Source organism: Saccopteryx leptura, chromosome 5 (assembly GCF_036850995.1).
Source record: "Saccopteryx leptura isolate mSacLep1 chromosome 5, mSacLep1_pri_phased_curated, whole genome shotgun sequence".
Taxonomy (NCBI): domain Eukaryota; kingdom Metazoa; phylum Chordata; class Mammalia; order Chiroptera; family Emballonuridae; genus Saccopteryx; species Saccopteryx leptura.
In genome coordinates this window covers 198,622,037-198,644,546 of record NC_089507.1, presented here as the reverse complement: position 1 = coordinate 198,644,546, position 22,510 = coordinate 198,622,037, and the positions used below count along the sequence as shown (strand labels likewise).

At 45.8% G+C, this 22,510-nt stretch overlaps 1 protein-coding gene across 1 annotated transcript; it reads right to left on the bottom strand.

Moving 5' to 3' along the window:
- Positions 1-4,321: 4,321 nt before the first annotated feature.
- Positions 4,322-21,206, bottom strand: CYP24A1 (cytochrome P450 family 24 subfamily A member 1). Its single transcript, XM_066387449.1, has 12 exons — positions 20,363-21,206; positions 19,965-20,155; positions 18,693-18,786; positions 16,748-16,844; positions 14,479-14,570; positions 13,403-13,514; positions 11,925-12,070; positions 8,180-8,346; positions 6,962-7,040; positions 6,289-6,486; positions 6,072-6,192; positions 4,322-5,787 (listed from the first exon to the last, which is right to left on the bottom strand). Exons 1-11 carry the CDS (start codon positions 20,618-20,620, stop codon positions 6,082-6,084), a joined length of 1,545 nt encoding a protein of 514 aa, XP_066243546.1. The 5' UTR covers positions 20,621-21,206; the 3' UTR covers positions 4,322-5,787; positions 6,072-6,081.
- Between the last annotated feature and the right edge of the window lie 1,304 nt (positions 21,207-22,510).

The following is a 22,510-nucleotide window of genomic DNA, read 5'->3' as shown; positions in this document are numbered from 1 at the left end:
TCATGTACTAGATCCACAAACCTTAAGCATCTTATTGGTCTCCAAGCCTCAGTTTCCTTAACTGTGAAATAAAACGTGTACTCATACTTTCATCATAGGGTTAATTCAATTCCCACAGTTCCTAATTTCCAACCATTCTTGTGCCATGTTCATGACTGTTGCCTAATTTGTGTTTCTCATGAAATATCATTCACTTACTATATAACCTTCCCTTTAAAACATAAGTCAACTTATTTAAAAAGAGAATTTAATAATACCACTAGAAATCGAAAAAAAGAACTAGCATCACCAGAAGATAATGTAGACACACACATTATCAGTAATGAAAATTACTTGTTTGCAAAGTTCTCCTTGCTCATATATTGTGAGGGGTATTTATGCACCCTTAATAAAAGCACTGAAGCTCTGGCCAGTTGGCTCAGTGGTAGAGCATTGGCCTGGCCTGTGGATGTCCCAGGTTCGATTTCCAGTCAGGGTACACAGGAGAAGTGCTCATCTGCTTCTCCACTCCTCCCCCTCTTGTTTCTCTCTCTCTCTCTCTCTTCTCCTCTCCTTCTGCATCCATGGCTTGATTAGAGTGAGTGGGCCTCGGGTACTGAGGATGGCTCCATGGCCTCCTCCTCAGGTGCTAAAAAATGGCTCGGGTCACAATGGAAAAAGGGCCCCAGATGGGTAGAGCATCGCCCCCTAGTGGGCTTGCCAGGTGGATCCTGGTCAGGGGGAATGTGAGAGTCTGTCTCTGATTCTCCTTCTCTCACTAAAAATAAATAAATAAAAATAAAAACACTGAAAAAATCAATTTAATACACTTCACACAGTGCCAAGCACAGTTAGTGCTTAATAATTGTGAGCTATTATCATTACATATCTGTAAATTTGGCATTCAGAAGATATTGTGTATAGGATGGGTGAATATATCACACAGACTATTGGCAGACACTGCCTGAAAGTTATGATTCTCTTCCTGCTGTGTCTGGACTCAACCTTAGACTCCTCCTCAATACTGAGTTTCAGGTAGCCATCACCAATCAACTGGTGTTGGCATCCACCAGAGGATCCCTATTGGCTTTTGATAGATGTCACCTGATATACAGAGATTAGAGCAAATTATAAATGAAGAAGAACCAACATTAAATGAACTGAAGGAGGAAATCACCTTATCAAAAAGAAAACAAAGGAAATGAAAAACAATTACAAAGCATTTGCCATTCAAGTACATGCCCTCAACTCTTGACTTGATATACATTTTGACTTCCAGACCGTTTTCCTACCCTTATCTCACTTTACTGCTCAGCATGTGTAGAAACTTTCCTACACTCACTTTCACTGAAGCAAAAACAAATTTGGGAGAGAAAAGATTCCACTGTGCAAATCCTTTAATTCTAAAGCTTGGGTGCTTGGGAGCTGATGCTGCTTGGAAGACCCAGGTGCAAAGCATCCTAATGATTAAGAGTTCTGCAATTTTGGCCCTGGCCGATTGGCTCAGTGATAGAGCGTTGGCCTGGCGTGCAGGAGTCCCAGGTTCAATTCCCGGCCAGGGCACACAGGAGAAGCGCCCATCTGCTTCTCCACCCCTCCCCCTCTCCTTCCTCTCTGTCTCTCTCTTCTCCTCCTGCAGCCAAGGCTCCATTGGAGCAAAGTTGGCCCAGGCGCTGAGGATGGTTCTGTGGCCTCTGCCTCAGGTGCTAGAATGGCTCTGGTTGCAACAGAGCAATGCCCCAGATGGGCGGAGCATTACCCCCTAGTGGGCATGCCGGGTGGATCCCAGTTGGATGCATGCGGGAGTCTGTCTGACTGCCTCCCCGTTTCCAACTTCAGAAAAATACAAAAAAAAAAAAAAAGAGTTCTGCACTTTTTTTTTTTTTTTTGCTGATAAAGGGAGGTTTTGCAGGACAGAACAGTCCTGGGTAGCAATAAGTGATTAAGTCATTTGGATCAATGTCCAACCCAGGAGATTAGAGGAAACTCAACAAATTAGGTTCAATCATAAATAAAGACTTGGCTTTCAGCCAGGGTTGTTGCACAGGGTTATGCTCAATACTTGCTGATAGATTCAGAGGCTGGCCACAGAGTGTAGGGAAGGGGGCAGGGGCTGTGCATTCAGGGAGATCGGGCTCTGAGTCTAAGGTGTCTGCTCACTGCATTTCCTGAGTGACTTCTTCGAGCATAAAAAAAAATGGGAAGGCTCCCCCAGGTTCCCGGCAGGGCTGTGTGAGGAATGGTTGAGTCAAGGTACCGGAAGAGGTCAAACGGCACCAGAGTTTAGCCGAGTTGACACAGAAGGTGAACCAACAACACTGTTGCAGGGGCAAGTGAGCTAAGCTGTTCGAAGGCAGGTCTGACTCATGGGAGAACTCGGGAGAAAAAGTTACCTATATCAGCTACATTTTATTATGCATTATATTATTATATTTTACATTTACTTACATGTTATATATCTATATTAACCTTTATAGTTTTATAATACAGAGATGGGCAAAAGTAGGTGTACAGTTGTGAGTCCTCAAAACACAGTTTGTTCTTGTATTATTATTTATTAATTATTGCATTTTCCATATGAACAACTGCGCGTCTACTTTTGCCCAGCCCTGTATATTAATGTTGTATATACGCTGTATTTCATATGCGTCCTTCAGGGCTTGGAAGACATCTACATGTTATCGTCAGCCTTACAAGGCAGGATGTCCTGGTTTCCCTAGTGATGGTTGAGGCAGAGGAGGATTTAACCCCTGGAAGGATGGCAGGCAGTGAGAGGTAAGAGCCAGTGCCAAGGACTGTTGCAAACACTACGAAGCAGGGTGATTAGGTGAAGAAAAATGTTTCATGAGAGATTATTATAAGCTCTACGCTAGATTTCATGGGTATGGCGGCAAACATGCCCCTGTCCTCATCGAACCCACATTCGTGTGTGTGTGTGTGCGTGTGTGTGTTGTATGTGTAGGTGGTGAGCATCAGTCACATAATCCCACAAACCATGTCAACGTGCCATTGTGGGGAATTAGGAAGGGGCGGGACGCGCTTTGGGAGGCAGGACACAGACCTGGACCGACGATCCAGTCCATTTCTTCAAGTGTGAAATGGGGAGAATTATAATCCCTGCCACATGGAGGGAGGCGATGAGGACTCGGGCGTTTGTGCATCTCATGTGCTCCCAATGACGTCTGGTGCAGAGTGGCCAATAAATATTAGTTATTATTATCATGATTACGACTCTGTTGGTCAACATCTACTCTAGGCATGTGCTCAGGAAGCGAGGGGTAGCTGAAACTGCTGTGGCACCCCCCCCATGCCCTCACACCTGTCACCCATTAGGATGCCCTCCCTCTAGGTTCTGACGCTTCACTCCTACTGACTGATCCCTCTTGCCCCAGGGGCCGTGGTGGCTATTTTGCGTGGACAGGCTGAGAACTTGAGGAACCTGGGTGTTTACATCCCCACGGTGCAGCCCGAGGTGCCTTGCCACCAGGAGAGCAAATCGAGCTGCGCTGAGCCACACTCCAGAGCGCCCAGAAGTAGGCTGAGGCTGCAGCGTCCCCCAAAGAGCATCCTCCTCTGGCTCCCGTCCTGTTCCTGCGCCGCTGCCCTCGCTCCCTCACAGGTGTCCTCCCTCACAGGTGTCCCGGGGAATCACTTCCCTAGTGAACCCTGGTCCCAACGTCAGCCTCTGGGGATCTCAGTCATTAAGAAAGACTTCCTGCAGGAAGCCGGATGGGGCTCTAAATGGTGCGGGGAGAGAGAGAGAGAAGGGAGAGAGACACAGGAAGGTGCCAGGAGAAAGCATGGCAGGTGCCAAGACTTGTGGGCAGATGGTCTTTAAGAAACAGAAGGAGCTGGCAGGAGCGGTTGTGGCTGGAGTCTGGAGACATTCAGGGTGAGGGTGTCGCGGGCTGGGGCCTGTGGGTCAGTGTGGACCGTCCTTTACAGGACACCCACATCCAGCTGCAGGAACTGGCGTTTGTAAGATCAATAGGAAGCCACAGAAGCAGGAATGAGACACGGTCAGACTTGGGTTTTGAAAAGACTAACATGGCAAGTGTACAGGAGCAGACTGAAGGGAAACAAGACGGGGATCAGCTGGGGTTCAGTTGGAGACAGAAGTAATGGGCTTGCCAGCTATTTAAGCAGGAAAACAAAAAGGAGAATTATTTTGCCATTCAAATGATCATTTTCCTGTAAAACCGCTATTGACGTCCAGATGTTCATTAAGGCAGACTTTGTGATTCAGAGCTCGTGAAATGGCCACAGGAGAATTTTTTCTCGTAAGACAAAATTTGAATTCTAAAATTTCTTTGTAACAAGTGCGATGAAGAGGAAACATCTCTCAAATTTTAAAACCTTTATTCTTACTTTCAGGGAATTCAAAAAAAGATACACAGATAACATCTGACCACACATGGATTTATAATTTTTAAAAATTTCATAGCGGAGAGAAAGCGTAATTTTGGCAATATGTACATACTTATACAAATACAAAGGTATACATGTATATACTTATAAAATGTTCTAAAAATACAACCTAAAAAGGGAAATCTTTATCAAATATACAGAAATATATAGTACACTTTTAGGAAAAGTGGTAGTAAAAATATGTGTAAATACAACATATGTAAACACTGTTTTTAAAGAAAGTTTTATAAGTATTGCATAAATCCCTATGCACTTTTTCATTTGTGAAATTGTATTTTCCCAAGAAGTTCAAGTCACCTAAGATGGGTTATACAGGGGTGGGCAAAAATAGGTTTCCAGTTGTGAGTATGCAAAACACAGGGTTTATTCTTGTATTACCAATTATCCCCCCCATATCGTTAATCTATAATGTAAGTACACTTTGCTACTGTCCCATCCTACAAATGGGGAAATTAAAGCACGGGAAATCACTAAATATTTTTAAGCTTTGGCTGAACATTACCACATTGCCCCAAACCATAAATGAAATCACATATATTTCAAAAAAATGACTTAAGCTAGTTACCACTAGGATGCACACATAACACATACAATTTAGAACTGTTGATCCAACTCCTTAATGCCATAGAGGAAAAACATTTACTAAATAATTTCAGGATCCTTTAACTAAATGACGCCCCAGTAAATCATGAAGGTATTCTGAGATAAGAGGGTTTGACTTCATTAAAATACTGCTTAAAATAGAGGTAATTTCCCAATGATGTTTCTATTTCAAAGTGCAGTGGCATAGGGACCTGATAACTTTAACCAACATTTGGCTTTGCTTATGTTATCAAGCAGATGTGTTTCCAAATATTACACTAAGCAGAGTTACAATAAATGGATTGCCCATATTTCCCTGAGCTCCAGATGATTTAGCTACACAAGGTCTTCCATCGCGATTCTGTAAACTTACTTTGGAGTAGTAAAGATTCAAGCAGACAATCTGATTGGGCAGGGACAGAAACATTTAGTGACTTGTACCCGACTAAGTGGCAAGGGCCCCGCCTTTCTATCATGTCATGGAAAATTCAGGAGGAAACGAGATTGTGGGCAATTCTATGTAAGCCAGGGTGGTGCCGACATGGGTCAAATGTAAACCCGCACTTGACCTGTATTACAACACTCAGTCCGCTTCCCTGAGTCAGATATGATCTTCAATACCATTATCAATAGACAGTGCAGCTGCTGGAACAGTCGTACACAAGAAAGAAGATAAACACGATGCTTAAATGTCCTTTGTGTGCTATTTCATGCTCCAGCTTTTGAAGCTTGCTTCTGAGACATGCAGAAGCCACAAGCACCATTCTTGCAGAAGAAGAGAAAATCGCCACTCCAGGTCTTGGTAAAAACAAAACAAAACAAAAAAACCATAATAGCAACTTTATTGAGGACTTAGTTGACGCCAGGCCCTGGGCTTAAGTATTTTGTATTCATATCAACTTTCTGGATAGATACTACTTTGGTCCCCATTTTACAAATGAAAAATAAAATGGAGGCAGAATGGTTAAGTAATTACTTAAGGTCATCCAGAGAATCAGTGGTGAGCAGGGATTCAAGCCCAGGTCTGGCTGACTTCCGGGCTCCGCTCACCCCTTGTCATGCACAGAGTCCCAGATGCTCACCTGAGGCCTCTTACCGCTGGCGGAAAGCGATGGGGAGCTCCCGGCTGGGCACCAGGATGCCTAAGTGCAGCATCTCCACCGGCTCGTGGTCTGTGGCCACGATGTCATATTTGCGGACGATCTGGAACACACATGCGCAAAAAAGCAGAATGAACCCTGTCCTCCTGCCTTGTGGACTAGCACAGAACACAACAGTGGAAAGCCATTAGGGTCTTACCCAGCAAAGAGCCAGGTGGAGCTGGAGCTCAGCTAACCGCCGACCGATGCACATTCTTTTCCCAACGCCAAACGGAAGGTGTGCAAAAGGATTAATCTTCTTTTCCTCTTGAAGCCACCGTTCGGGTCTGAACTGACTTGACTCTTCAAAATCTTTTTCATTGGATCCCAACACCTGGGTATTGAGCATCAACACTGTCTAAAAACACACAGAAACAAGTGGCATTTAAAATAAGCAGAAGACGTTTGAAGAGCGAAACTAATAAAAGCCATTACCTTACAAATGTAAAAGCTACCCACAAATACATAGTAATGATGATTGCCAACCTGTATGGAGGGCTGGAAATGTGTCAGGTACATTTCAAGACTTGAAGGTACTTGTAGACTTTGTATCACATTCTCACAACAACTGCCTGTGGTAGATTTTCTTACTATCTCCATTTTACAGATGAGAAAGGTGTGAGGCTCACCTAAATCTATACTTGAACCCAGGCCATCTCCATAGCCTTTATTCCTAACACTACATGATGCAACATGTCAACCAGGCACTGCAATCTACATATTTGCAAAATGAATGTTTTCCCTTTAAGCATTTTTAGGGGGATCAGACGCTTATTTTGGAAAGTGTGATTTTCAAAGCCCTATAAGGTACAAAGCGTACGAATTCTACTTACTCCTTTGGGTAAAGCATATTCCCCCAGAACCGTTGCCTTGTCAAGAGTCCTAGTGGTAAAGGGCACAGTCGGGGTAAGCCTGAAAAATCCAAATCAGGGAGGTCAAGGTAGGTATAGACCAAGTTCTAGCTCAGGGGTCGGGAATCTATCACTCGCGAGCCAGATGTGGCTCTTTTGATGGCTGCATCTGGCTCGCAGACAAATCTTTAATAAAAAAATAATAATAACGTTAAAAATGTAAAACATTCTCATGTATTACAATCCATTTATTTCCTACCGTTCATGTTCATGGTTGCGAGTGGCTGGGGCCATCACAGCTGTCCTTCAGGACAACACCAAATTTTTATTGGATAATGCATAACATACACGGGTTGTTGTATGGCTCTCACGGAATTACATTTTAAAATATGTGGCATTCATGGCTCTCTCAGCCAAAAAGGTTCCCGACCCCTGTTCTAGCTTCAAGTATTTGATGGGGACACAGATACTGGTTCAGTGAATAATTGTTGCATCGTTTCCTAATGCCAAAGGGAAACCCGATCACAAGTCTTCATAAAGGTGTTCTGTCTCTTTCTTCCCGATAGTTATGCCTCTTGTTTTCATTCTATTATAGGGTTGTCAGGACCCCACTGTACAGACCTGCTTAGTAGCTGCCCATAGTGGTTTCCCTGTTTCATTCTAGAATTCAAATGTGCATGTTTTTCACATGTCACCCTGAATCTTGATGTTTGTTCTAGGTTTCTCCTATCTGTGTTTTATGAAGATAACGATATTTCATTTTAATCCTAAAATGGTGCAAGTTTTGTTTCCCAGAAAGGGTATGAAAAGAATTCTCGAAGAACATTTTAGACCTGAGGCACAAAGATGTCTTGATGTCTTATCATATAATAATAGGGTTTCCTGGCTGGACTGTCATCTCAGATCCTTCAGTCCTGCCCGGAATCCTAATTAGTGCGTACAGCATTCATTCGAGTATTACATTATCACCATTTTAAGGGGAAGACACTGACTTTTCAAGATGTAATAGAATTCACCCAAATTATTTAGGAAATGAGTAAAAGAAATAGAATATGGTCCTAAGGTTCTTTTTTTTTCCTCCCAGTTTCATAAATGGTTAAGGATCAACTGTGGGGCCTGTCTAAGCAGGGGACCCCTTCTTGTGTGTTTAAGAGAACAACTTTCTGACAGGTTCATACTGGCTCGGGTGTGTGTTCTTACCTCATGGATTCTTTCAAACAGGCCTTCAAATATGGTATATTCCTCAAATCCTCTGCCCGTGGCATCCGATTCTCAGGCAGTGCATTCTGAATTTCCTTCAGAAGCTTTTGCTGCACGTGGGGATTACGGGATAAATTGTAGAGAATCCACATTAAGCTGTTTGCTGTCTGAAAAACCAATAGACACAAACTTGAGTTCCTTGCAAAGAAACTGCCTTAAAAGCAGTTTGGGTTGAACCAAAGGTGCTGCCTACCATCTTGCTCTGCAAAGAAAAAAAAAAAAGAAGAAGAAAGAAAAAGAAAAAAGGTGTTTTTCACATGTCCTTATTGGCTGTGCCTTAACTGAATACAACCTATGAAAACCTCAATTTATTTTAGAAAATAAGAATAGCTTATTTACTGAGGTAATCAAAGCCAAATTCTGTAAATAATTTGCCACATTAGGACACTTAAAATATAGTTTGGTACAAAAAAATGGTTTGAACATAAAGGGAGTGCAGGTAAAATTGGTGGAATGGAAGGGGAGAGGTGGATTAGATCAGAGTCAGTTTCCGGGTTGTGATAACGTTTATTATTATGCAAGATGCTACCACTGAGGGAAACTGAGTGAAGCATAGGAGGGGCCCTCTTCTTTCTTTCTTTCTTTCTTTCTTTCTTTCTTTCTTTCTTTCTTTCTTTCTTTCTTTCTTTCTTTCTTTCTTTCTTTCTTTCTTTCTTTTCTTCCTTCCTTCCTTCCTTCCTTCCTTCCTTCCTTCCTTCCTTCCTTCCTTCCTTCCTTCCTTCCCTCCCTCCCTCCCTCCCTCCCTCCCTCCCTCCCTCTCTTCTTTCTTTCTTTCTTTCTTTCTTTCTTTCTTTCTTTCTTTCTTTCTTTCTTTCTTTCTTTCCTTCTTTCTTTTCTTCCCTTCCTTCCTTCCTTCCTTCCTTCCTTCCTTCCTTCCTTCCTTCCTTCCTTCCTTCCTTCCTTCCTTCCCTTCCTTCCTTCCTTCCTTCCTTCCTTCCTTCCTTCCTTCCTTCCTTCCTTCCTTCCTTCCTTCCTTCTTTCTTTCTTTCTTTCTTTCTTTCTCTCTCTTTCTTTCTTCCTTTCTTTTTTTTTGTACTGTATGTGAATCTATGATTATCTCAAAAGAAAAGAGTTTAATTAGAGAATTATTTAATATAAAAATTGATATAAAAATTTAGCGGGGAGAGTGGAACGGAGATCCTAGGAGTCTTGCTGTAAGAGATTTTCATTTTAATTTTACAGGGCAAACACACAAGAGACTGCATTTCTGGAATTGAAAACAAAGGTTTCTTTGCCACACCCTAACAAGTTACCACAAAAATATAAAGGTGTTATCTATACTCAGTGTTTCAGCCACACGCAAAGAACCCTTGTAGGAGGGCGCCAACACCAAAATAAGAAATTCTAGCATCGAGCTGAGTCGTTCAAGGTGCTCGCCACAGTCTCTGACAAAGGCACACGGCCTTTTAAGTGGCATTCTTTATTTCCTTTCCAAAGTCAATGAGAAGAGAAAACTATTGTCAGAAGCAGCCAAGCGTAGGTTTTAGCATTATAATATTCACCACTGGTAGTCATAAGTATTTGCTTCTTAGGTCTTTTTTAGCTGATTTAAACCAAATAGTCCCATAAAAATGGTCATTGTGTCCCCTCCCTGCAGACAGGAAGTTGCTTTTGCTAAGTACCATGTGCCAGTCACATAAATGAGCAAAGTGCAAGACAATTCAGAGCCAATGGTGTTTATTATTTTTGGAAGAAGATGTCCCCAAGACAGGCTTCTTTATGTCAGAGGACTGGCAACCTCAGCTGCAAATAAACTGTGGACGGCATTAGTACAAGAGTCTAATTTACAAAACAGGAAGAGGGCGTAGCCGCCAAATTAGAGAGACTTTCAAATTTCTCTGATTCTCCAAATGAGTCTTTCAGAATAGCCAAGACTAAAAAAAGAAACAGATTTAACCATATCAGTAAGTCCTTCACCACAAGTACCAAATAGAGTTTCCAAAAGGCAGATAACTGTAGCTTTCACCAAAGCCCTGTAAGACAGCCCGTGCCTGTCAGGATAGCTGTGGGGGCTGAGTGGAGGGGAAGTGGCCTGTGAAACCTCACGGGCATCAACTGTCCCAGCTTGACCTCCATCGAGGAGTCCCATCTCATAGCTGGCCTTCCTGCTTGCACTCTTTGCTAGGCCCACTCTCCACCACCAGCAGGCGCCCACTTTACAAAGCATAAATTTGATCAGGTTACTCCCTTGCTTAAAATACTCCAAGGGCTTTCTGTCACAGGTGTCATAAAATCCAAATGCCTTGCTACGGCTCCTGTTTAATATGGCCCATCAACGCCTCCAATCTCAACCCTGACCACATTTGCTAGATCTGTAGCTCCATTTCCTTTCTGCCCCAGGGCCTTGGCATATGCTATTTCTACTACTTGGAGTGCTCTTCTACCAGATCTTCCCATGGTTTCCTCTTCAATATTTCAATGTCAGCTCCAGAGAGGGACCCTTCCCCCTATATCTTTGTTACATCACCCTGATGACTTCCTCCATTCCTCCATGTACCACTATCTGAAATAATCCTATTTATTTGTTTGTTTACACATCCATTATCTGTTCCTCACTACTATTTAAGTTTCAGGAGGAGAACTGGTTCACAGTGGTGTGTCCCTGTATCTGGAAAGGTGCCTGGCACATAGTAGGCATTCAGTAGTTCCTGAATGCTTTCATTTATTAGGTTGCATCTATCGAGCATCTACTACCTGGCAAGTGCTAGTCTACATCCTCGGAATACAGCAGGGGACCAAACTAAGGCATCACCCTCACAGAGCTCACATTCCAGCTGCAAAACACTGGGTGAAGTTTTACTTTTATTGCTCTAAGGAGCTGGGAGTCCCCAGGAGAGTGAGCTGAAATAAATTGCCACTTTGACAGCCTGCAGGATTGTGAGCTGAAACCAAAATCTTGCAGTTCCCCAATGTAGAAAATGCTGTTTTTTCTGCAGACAAGAAACAATATGGAAAGGGCATGAAAAAGAAATGAACTTGGACACATTCTTCTAAGAGACTATTTGTGCAGGAAAAGTTACTCCTATGAGCAATATTAATATGCATCACTCCAGTGATACCACAAAAATAAATCAAGGCCAATTAAACCCACCTGAACGCTTGTCAGTATCTGTGTTTGGAGTCTGACTGTATTGAGTACCTACCAGGAGTGTCCACTGCCTACATCAGTGACAGAATTTTAGTAGTTTAAATTAATTGTTTCATTTAAATGAAAATCAATGTTTCCCAGACTCACCATGTTTACAGTTCTAAGCATAAAAATATTACCGGTCTGGCAGAGAGTTTTTCAATATTTTTATAATAAATAACCACCCCAGTTAGGTCACCTGCACAACCACCTCAAGCGTATCCAACTTAACACCTGGGTCAGCGATCTTGCTGCGGCGTGGAAGCTTACTGATTCTGAATTCTCGTAGCGGTTTTCACGCTATCACGGCACTTAACGCCTGCTCTGAAGTTTCATCACTAGGATAGAATCACGAGGAGAATTCTCCTATCAGTTTGAGCAAAAAGGCTGTGCATTGGGTCTCCCATAGCACCTGGTTATGAGATTTTTATTTTTGCTAAGCTAGCGCTTAGTTAATTCTTGTGGAGCGAGTGAGTTGAATGACTATTTAAAATGCATCACGAAGAGAGATGTCACGGACCGTTGATTTACCCGACCGGAGATCAGGCGCACACTTACCGTTTCCACCGCAGCCAGCTGGAGCTCTGTGACAGCCGCATACAATTCCTTCTTTGAGAGCTGATTGCGGTGATAAATGTCACAGAGAAAATCGGCGCTGGGCTGCTCCGAGTGCCTCTCTAACCGGTGATTGATACAAGATTTGACTATTGGGGAAGAGAAAAGGGAGAGGAAGTCAGCTGAACATTTGGATGAGGAAAAGAATGAAAGGAAACCTCAGATGAAATCCTTACAATATTGGGAAGGTCTTGTCAGGGACTAACATGGTTAGATGTGCTCATGCTGCCCTGCTGCGTCATCAAGGATGGATTGGTGCCCACATGAACAGGGCTTCTCAAACTTCAAAGTGCACGGCAATGGCTGGGCATCTCCTTACAGGGTAGATCTGGAAACTGGGATCCGGGAAGGGCCCCGGAAGTTTGCATTTCTAACAAGCTCTCAGGTTGTGTTGGTGCTGCTGGTCGGCAGGTCACACCTTGACTAGTAAGAGCATAAAGCTTGGAGGGGATCATCAGGAGACGGAGGTGGGTTTGGGTCCACTCTCAGAATCAGAAGTTGAACGCAGATCCACGTGTCTAGCTGATATGGTCACTAATACAGGCAGACACTCTAATACTGAGTGTGGCTCCCAAATCTTGGCAGTAGAGGAGGGAAGAACGCCCTCCCCCAATGTTAATACACACACGCACACACACACACACACACACACTAATGCAGTGCCCATGAACATTTACAATAATAGTACAATTTTCCAATGTTTGTAAAGTGCATTCTAGGCATGGGTCTCCCTCACTACAATCCATGACGCGAACCACCACCAGAATCATAACAGTGGTGATGGTGACAGTGGAAATGATGACAATAAATTGGTCTCGCGGGTGAAGTTAGAACTTCAGGAGACTTTCTGTTTGGCTTCAAACCACAGGCTTTGCCATCACCTAATGTGTAATGTTGAGAAAGTTACTTCTTTATCCCTCAGTTCTGTTACTGGGGCCTAATAGGAGGATCTAACATAGGATTTTTGGTGGAAGTTAAATAAGGTAGTTAAATATATATAATGTATTATTTTATCATAGAATGATATCTAGCATCAAATATTCCCTCTATAAGGTAGCAGAAATAGTTCTGACCCATTGAGAAACTGTCATATACCAGGCTCTCACATTATCTATATTAGACCTAGAAACAGTGGCACTGAGGTACGTGCTATTCTTATTATTGCTCCTGTTGTTCTTAGCCCATTTCAGAAATAAGACAAGTGATGATGGAAAGGAGATGGCACATTTGGCCAACCCACCACACCAGTGACAGACCGGGGACTTGCGCCCAGGCATCTCTGACTCCAAAGCTCTTGTCTTTAACCATTTCCAGTCCCCCAAGACAATAAAATGCCAACTCCTGCCTTTTCCTTAGAATTTCTGTACTCCAAGGCAACCCCCGAACTCATGTTTGCAAAGCTGGGCTTGTGGCCATGTTACCTGACTTGAAGATGGTGTCCCAGGCCAGCGTGTGGGCCTGCCAGACCTTGGTGTTGAGGCTCTTGTGCAGCTCGACTGGGGTGACCATCATCCTCCCAAATGTGCTCATCATCTGGGAGGAACACAAATGCCTCTTCATCCCTGTTTCTCTCAGACAGCTTCGCCTCTGGACCAGGAGCATTCTGACCATGGCACCCTGTGGCTCCCCCAAAGGCCGAATTCAAAGGACCCCTCCCCGGGCTTCTCTGCACTGGTCCTGGAAGCCATATCCCTCTCCCCAGCCCCAGCAACATATCCAATATCATCTTTGCAATGATTTTTCAATGGGTTTTAATAAAAATTGCTCTTATAAAAGTGAAAAGAGAAGAAAAAATGAAAACTATAACTTTTTTTTTTTTTTTTTTTAACAGAGGCAGAGATAGACAGGGACAGACAGACAGGAACGAAGAGAGATGAGAAGCATCAATCATCAGTTTCTCGTTGCGCGTTGCGACTTCTTAGTTGTTCATTGATTGCTTTCTCACATGTGCCTTGACCATGGGCCTTCAGCAGACCGAGTAACCCCCTGCTGGAGCCAGCGACCTTGGGTCCAAGCTGGTGAGCTCTTTGCTCAAGCCAGATGAGCCCGCGCTCAAGCTGGCGACCTCGGGGTCTCGAACCTGGGTCTTTCTGCATCCCAGTCCGACGCTCTATCCACTGCGCCACCACCTGGTCAGGCGAAAACTATAACTTTTATAGTCACTGGAATTTCTAAATTTCAGCCCGTCCTTCACCAGTTTCCCAGGTCTATTATAGTTCTGTGTGACCTAAGTGACTCAAAAATTTCAAACCTGAAAATTTTCAGGCTTTTGAAATAGAAATTTAATCAACTGACTTTTAACTACCTACTTTAACTTTGTCTACACAATGATTTAACGTGCTTTCTTTATTATATGTGCATCTGTGCATGAAAATACATGACACATTAAAATGAACACTTAACCATTATAATAAAATTTGTGTGCATGCCACTCTTAGGGAAATACTGTGATGTTGATCATTCAGAAAAACCGCTCTCTCCCCCAGGGGATGCTTACCGTTTTGATGGCCATAATGAAGTTCAAAGCTTCTTCCCCTGCATTCTTCTGAAGGAGCCCAAATCTCTTCTCATAGAGCACAAGGCAGATGCCTGTTAATTAAAACATTCAGCGCTGTTACACAATCTGGACTCTATGATTAGGTAGGCTTGATTCCACTTCTCATAGACATCACATCTTTTCTAAGAACATAGGAGAAGCAAAGAATCTGAGAGTTTGATCACTCTAGAAATGATCTCCAGTTCCAGTGGGCTCATCCCCTGCAGAGCCTCCTGGTCAGAAACGCCACTGGGCAAATAAAGCCCTTTTCATAAATGCCTGAATCTCGCCTGCAATGTCTTGCTTTTGTCCGAGTTTATCATTGATATCGTGCGTAGAAGACCGTATGAACGCCTACCCAATACTAATTCTCGCTCATTTCTTCCCTAAGAGAATCTCGATTTTATACAGGGTGTCAGTGTATCAGCCCTCAGGCAGTTCATCAGGACTGATCTAAGACTCCGGTGACAATCCTGGTCCCCGACGTCTCAGGCTTCCTGGAGCCGCCCGAGCGGCCACATGACCCAGGTCTGGCCGGTGAGACCAAAAGGAAATACACTTTTTTTGCTTCCTAGATAAAATGGGACCTGTACCTTCTTTTCTTTTTGTTTTTGCCTACAAGGCAGAGGTGAGGCCAGGAGCTGCAGTAGCCATTCTGCAACAAGCTCAGGCTGGATGAGCGAGAAGGTGGCCCGAGCTTGGCTCCCCGGCGACATCACCGAGTGCCAACGGCGGGCTGCCTTCCTCAGACTTCTCATAACACTAGCCAATAGCTTTTTAAACCACCGCGGTTCACTTTTCTTTGACTTGCAAAGAAATGCATTTGATACTCCTTAATTTGAGTATTTACAGTGGACAAGTTCCAAAAACATACTTACTTCTTTGCTCCTCTGTAATCATCCCCTTTCTTTACCCCTCTTTCCCTTAACACCTTCTGTAGATTTCTTGTTTGCATGGGGCTTTCTCATGAGCTCAGGATGACGGGTCCCTAACTCTAAAGTGAGGCTGATCTGATGGAGGAGACAGATCAGGACAAAAGCTGCCGTCTTGGGGTGCCAGTTTAAGCCCTCATTTCAGCAGCCAGAGCGACCCCGGCAGCAAGTTGAACCATGCCACCCTCTAGCTGAAAGCACTTCCTGTCACTCCCAGATACTCCCAGGTTCAAAGTCAAACTCTTATCCCTGCCTCATGTGGATCGACAGGGCTGGCTGCTGCCTTACTCCCCGCCTCTGCCCTCAACCTGCCTTTCCTTCGCAGGACATGCTGCAGTCATTCCAAATGCCTTTCTGTTCCTTCAGCATAATCTCTTCCTCTGCCTGAAACATCCCTCCTGCCCTCCCTTTTACCTGGAGAACTCCTGCTCACCCACTTGGCCTGAGCTGAGAGGACACCACCTCCACGTAGCGCCACATAGCCCCAGACCAAGCTCGCCTGACGCCTCCCTCTCAGATTCGCCCACCGCCTTGAACCCATTGAATTTCTATTGAAATTGCCTTGCTCCCTGGCCTGTACCCACCCTGGGCAGTGAGCTCATTAAGTCCAGGCTCTGCTTACTCCCAGAGAGATCCTTGAGGACGTGATCATGCCCCCTTCTGTGGGAAAGTCTCCATGGCTGTCCGTCTGATTCAAACTAAAAAGTCTGGTCGAGACCTACAGGCCCTGGCTTGACCTTTTTCCGCTCCTCTCTCCCTCCCATCCCATCACACCAGCATCCTCGGAGCTCCTCAAAGCTATGTTCATGTTTCTACCCCAGGGCATTTGCACTTTCTGTTTCCCTGCTGTCTGGTACAATCTTCCTAAAGATACTGTTATGGCTTGCACCTCCCTTTTCCTTAGGCTTCACCTCAGATGTCTCCTAACCAAAGCAGAATTGCCCTATCTAGGCACCTGTGTTCTTTCTTGGACCCCTTACCTCTTTGACAGAGTATATATTCAAATTGGTTTACTTGTCTATTGCCACCCCTACTAGAAGCCAAGCTCCATGTGAGCAAGAATGTTGCCGCTTTGTTCACTTCTGTGTCCCTAGCACAGTGCCTAGTGCATAGCAGGTGTTCCGTGAGTGTTTGCTGAATGACTACACAAACAACTCAGGCAAAACATAATTTCAGTGCCTAAAAGCATTAAAAATACCACTATGACATTTCCTAGTTGTCAGGTAGTCTGCAGAGCCACACTTGACCCTCAAAATCACTTGCAAAATCAAATGAACAAGACAGTGAGGACAACTTACTTTCAAAGGACCATTTGTTCAGCTCGCTGTATAAATCTTCAACGCGGCCCCTCTCGTCACAGAGCTCGTCTATTCTACCCATAAAGTCGGCCAAGACCTTGAAAGAAAGAAACCACAAAAGCACATTTTAGTCATAGAAGGAAAACAAAAGTTTAGAGCTCAGTAAGTAACTTCAGGTTCTGCTACCTTGCGCGTTCAGGGGCCATCAGGTTACTGCTCTTGAAGCAACACTGATTATCTATGAGATTTCCCTTGGGAGCCCACCTGATGCCCTAATCTCCTTGTCCTGGGTTATTTCCCCAGCTTTGCCGGCAGCAGCCCTGAAGCTTAAGTTTCAGCCTTTGATCTAAATTTAAAGAAAGGAAAACATTTCTTCTAATTGGAATGGGGAATAAACCACAAAGGAGAAATCAGTCAAGTGTCCCTGCTGGCATGACATTTCAAGGACTACAATGCTATAACTACCCTGAGGTTTGCTGCTTCCACATCTGAGCAGGCAAACATCTCTTTACTGATTGGTAATGTGTTAAGCATGTTGAACTTGGAGCCAGGAAATCTGCAAATTCTGGATGCAGCTCCTTCACCAAATAGCTCTGTGACCTTGGATGAGTTACATAAGGCCGTTAGATGCCAGTTTTCAAAGTCAGGGTTTTAGATGACTAGTGCCTCTCATTTAAGGGGGCTTCTATAGTAGCAAGCACTGTAAACAGCGTATTTTCTTTGCTGATCCTCACGACAACCTTGTGAGGGAGAAAGTACTGTTATTTCTCCCATTTTCTCGGTACGAATTAAGAAAACTGAGGCTTAGAGAGAGGCTAAGGCACTCCTCCTGGGACAGAGAGTTGAGAAGTGGCCATGCTGGGGATTGGAACAAAGCCTGTATGACTATAAAGCCCACCCATGTAACCAATGATGTTTAGTTTGCCCCCATAGTGCATTAAAAAGTGCTTTGAATTAGTTACCATAAGAAAATTCAGAGCTGTCACATGAACATATGGATTTTCTACTACTTGTCAATAATAATAATAATAACAATAATAATAATAAGTAATTATAGGAAATGGTGACACCATGTCTGCATTCCCATGGGGTAGTCATTTGCTGGAACTGGGGCAGCTGTCACCTCTAGAAAGGGCATGCACCATTCTGTTGGCCTTACATGTTTAGATTAATTACCTGGCCCCTGGAAGCCTCCGGGTTTGCAATCTTTCACCTACATGGGTCCAAGTTCAGTTCCAAATAAACACCCAGAATGAATAGGAGTAAAAAGAGACTACTGTATGCTTAAACCCCTTCCCTTCTAGCCTCCTGCTGGTTAAAGGATATGTCTAAATACCTTAGTACGGCACAAAGACATGGTCAATACCTGCTGTCTGCCCAGCATCATTTCGGAAAACGCACATTCTGAATGTACTATTCTCTAAACACATCATGTCATGGCCTACATCTCTATTTCTACTAGGCCATTCTCTTGGCCTGGATGCCTTTCTCCACCTTCTCTGGCTTGTAGGCTCCTACTCACCCTGCAAAACCCAGCTTAAAGGTCACTACCCAGAAACTTCATAAGTATTATCTCATTTAAAATCACAGCAAACCCATGGAGTGAGAATTATTACTCCCATTTTCTAGACTGGAAAACTGAGGCTTAGGAAAGTTAAATGTTGCAGTCAGGTTACATAGGATGATGTTCAAAGCCAACACTGTGGAATACCAAATACTGTGCTTGTAACTGCTCCCTCAATGTGAGATTCTTCAGGGAGGGTGAAGGAGGGAGGAATAAGACGTTGGGGGAGGAGGATGTAGAGAGAAATGAGGAGCAAGTGGAGACCCCCGAATCATCCAAAGGGCCTGTTTTGCCCTCTGCACTTTGGAGCGGTGACTTGAAGTGCAGTGAGCATCGCTCCCTCCCCAAGAGACCCAGGAGAGCTGGCCCCAGCCTGCGAACCTCATTGATCTTGTTGTCCAGCTTCATAACCTCCATTGGTTTCATTAGTTTCTTTTGAAAGGCACTCCGGACTCTCTGCCAGTCCTTTCCTTCCCTGGGAGAGAAGCAGAAATCTATTTAGAGAAAGCTGAAATGAACAGGAGGAAGAGGCGGAGGTCCCTCTAGCTCTGCAGCTGGGTGAACTATATCATCCAACGATTGCTGAGAATCAGGCCAAGCGTAGCCGGAGATGATTAGCACGGGAATATTTGGGGCCAGTCCGATGGTAGGATGAGAAAGCACCTTCCCTCCCAGCCAAAGAAAGCACCGACTAGGTGACGTCCAGATCATCCGGGTTCAGGGCTGTTGAGCTGTTCTTGCTGAGTCTAAGCTGGGAGGCCAGATGCCTCAGTTCCCAGCAGTGATAGCAGGCGCACAAAGACCTCCTCACCAGAAACCCAGAGCTGTTTAAGGAAAAATGCTGTCTTCTTTCAACCCATTGTCTCGGGCTGAAAGTCCCATTTACAAAGCACCTCAGATTTAGAATTTTGCCATTGACTCCAAATAATAACACACAGTCAGAGGTTTACAGGAGTTAGGAAAAGGCTGTTTTTCCATCAGGCACGCTTCTGCACTTGCCCCATAGCTGAGGGACCACACAGCCTGTGGTGTGCTGTGCATGGCTACAGTTTTGAATTCCTTTAATTATATCCTTACAATATAACTATTAGGCATTAAAATGGGGGGGGGGTAAAAAAAAGTGCTAACTGGTTAAATGGTAATAATTAAAAAGCAAAGGAATCACATCACATTATAGTATTTATCTATCTAAAATGTAACTTTGACACCCTGCCTCATCGCACCTTTAAGTACAGCTACGTCATAACCCTCCACTCCCCTCCAGAAAGAAAGGTTACTGTCAAAAACAGAGGAAGTTCACTTCTGGCGTTTGAGCTTCTAAGAAGGGGTTACAGAGAATTTTAAGGGGTAATTTTGTTTGTATAACATGTTTTCCCGTCACGCTGACTTCAGAACCTCACCCCACCACCATCTGTATAAGGCCTTTTGGCATTTCTTTGATGCAAAGTTGTGGCCCTGCCCAGTTGCCAGAAAGCTCTCAAATCTTAAGCGGGTGCGCAGTACAGCTGTCCCTCAACCTATTCAGGTCTATGCAGGAGTACGTGACTGCATCGGGTAGGGGCTTTCGGTGTCCTTTGCATAAAAAGAAACCTCTTCCCAGTTTCCAAGCGTATTAGGCGCAGTCGCTGGCCCGCATCCTGCCTCCCGACTCACAGAATGAGCAGCCCGTAGCCCTCTTGGCGATAGTCGCGATAGGCCTTCCAGGGTTTGATCTCCAGCCGCTGGGGGTACGCGCTCTCGGTGCGGTACAGCGCTTCCAGCAGGCACGGCGAACCCAGGTGCACCGAGTCGAAGGAACCCAGCTTCATTCGGAAAATCTTGCCATACTTCTTGTGGTACTCCGCCTGCAGCCGGCGGGGCACAGCGCGAAGTCAGAGCGCATCCCTCGCAGTCCCAAACGCGCTTTTCCCTGCTCCCGCCCCCTTCTTCCCGGGAACCACGGCGGCAGAGACACCCGAGCGCACTGTGTGCTCGGGCCGCGCGCCTGGGGAAGGGTTTGGAGCGCAGGGCAGGGAAGGGAGAGGGAATTTGGGGCGCAACCAGCTATTTACCAGCGTGTCATGCTGTTTCTTGAGCCCCCCTTTCCAGAGAATCTCCAGCAGGCTGCCCAGCAGTGGCCAGTTGGTGGGGCCCGGCAGGGCGGCCGCGTTCTGCGCCTCGCCAGGTTCCATCAACGGGCAGAGTGGCACCTCCCGCGGTCGAGGGGATGCGCACGCCGTCGATGTCACGGGTCTGGGGAGCTGCCCGAGATTGCGCAGCTGTTGTAGGAAGGCGACAAGGGAGCGGCTTTTGCTGCTGGAGGAGCTCATAGCCGCGAGGGAGACCAGGCGCCCCAGAACGCGTGGGGACCGAGAAAGGAGAGGTTACTAAGTGGCGCCGGCTGGGTTTGGGGGCGTGACGATGCTGGGAAAGAAAGGCAAAAAGGACCAGCAGGTGTGATGGAGGGGGCGGAAGAGGGACAGAAAGGACCCCGGCGAGGATGCTCTACGCTGCCCTGTGTGGCAGCCTCAGGGCGCTGGTGCCCGCCGAGTGCTGGCCGCAGGGGCTGGAGGAGGACAGCCAAGGGTCAGGTGCCTCTTGGAAGACGAAGGGGAGAGATACGGGGGACTGTCTGTGGGTCTGCAAGTCTGACTTCCAGGACCGGAGCCGCGAAGTGGAGATGTCAAGGAGGGTAGAAGAGATGCCACGGGCGCTGCGGTTTCTTCCCGGCCCTCTCCATGGTCCATGCCCGGGGACCAAGCATTTATGGAGACAGGGCAGGCCCTGGGTGGCCAATGAGCACTCTGAGTGGGGCGGAGTGGGACCTGACTCGTCTGGCCCGGAGGGGCGCGGGACCCGGTGGGGGCGGGAGCTGGTGGAGCTGGAAATAGGCTGGAGTCAGCGAGGTGAGCGAGGGCGCCAGATCCTCGGGTGACCGGCGCGCTGCTCTCTCGTGCGGGAGCGCGGCGGACTCCACCCCGGAGATCTCCCCTTCCGCCCCCTGCTGGGAGGCGCACTGTGCCGGGAGTTCACCGGGTGTGCTCGGAGCGGCCTCCCGCCCTCCCCGCGCGGGCAGAGCGGGCGGTGGCGGCCACGGCTGCAGCCCCGCCCCTGGGCGGGCGACTGGCGAGCGAGGTCTCCGCGTGGGGGCCGGGGAAGGCTGCCGGAGTCTGCCGGAGCCCCCCAAGAGCCCGCTCGCCCCGGGAGCCAGTCCATGCCAGCCTGGACAGAACTCTTTCTGGAGGGAGGTTAGCTTTTTGCGCCTCCCATCCAAGGTCGGGAGGGGCTGCGATTCAGCATCTCAACAGGGGATTTCACCTTTGCGTCTTGGGCACGGAGGGCTAGTTGAGTTTGCTGAAGGTTTCCCCTGGCTGTTCCATTTTGGTTGTTATGAATATTTCATGAATAAGAACAAGTAAAGCGCCTACAAACCAGCGCTCCACATAGCTGTTACTTCTGTAGGCGAGTAGGACACGCGCTGTGAAACGGGGCTTGCAGTTTTGCTGGCCGCCCTCTTTCCTGTCCATCCCCTCCCCTTTTTTGGACACCTTGTGCAAAGGACAGGCACCTGCAGCCTGCGCTGTCCCCACCTACCCCCCTGCAAAACCCATCCTGGGTATGCGTGGGGGCGTACGCGCGCGTGTACACACACACACACACACACACACACACACACGCACACACACAGTTTCTAGAATCATTGTGGCTGGCAAGAGTAGAACTTTCTTTACTAATTCAGGAAGAGAATGGAGATTTTTGTTGATTACTTTACAGCAGCTTCTATGCTTTCATTCTGGTCCAACACAAGAACTACTTACTGCCAGTCAGGGAGGAGCCAAGGGTCACTGTTGCCTCGTCCTGCTTTTCAGTCTCTTTTGACTCTTGACCCTTGACCCTCGCATAAGCCAATCCTTCCCTGGTGAGTTCATTGTCAGCTTTCAGTTTGTTACCTGAAAACCTTTTGCAATCACACTTGAACTTGAACACTGTTATTTCAGATTTGTTTTGGGAGGTTAATGACTGTTAATAAAAATAGTATCTATATATTACGTATTCATGCAATTTACATATAATGTACTCTATCTACTTATGTAGGTACTTATTTATATATATTCACACTATGTCATACATATTCTGTAGAATACACTAAAGATTATATACTGCACAGGCAGGCAAAGGTAGGTTTACAGCTGTGCATACGTGAAACAGAGATTATTCTT

Bases quoted from the DNA above. Each gene is read 5' to 3' on its own strand.
- CYP24A1 (XM_066387449.1), bottom strand. From the start codon at position 20,620: ATGAGCTCCTCCAGCAGCAAAAGCCGCTCCCTTGTCGCCTTCCTACAA. The intron at 16,845-18,692 runs GTTCGCAGGCTG...CTTTCTTTCAAG, and splicing joins TGGACAACAAGATCAATGAG to GTCTTGGCCGACTTTATGGG. The intron at 8,347-11,924 runs GTAAGTGTGCGC...TTGGTTTTTCAG, and splicing joins AGCTGGCTGCGGTGGAAACG to ACAGCAAACAGCTTAATGTG.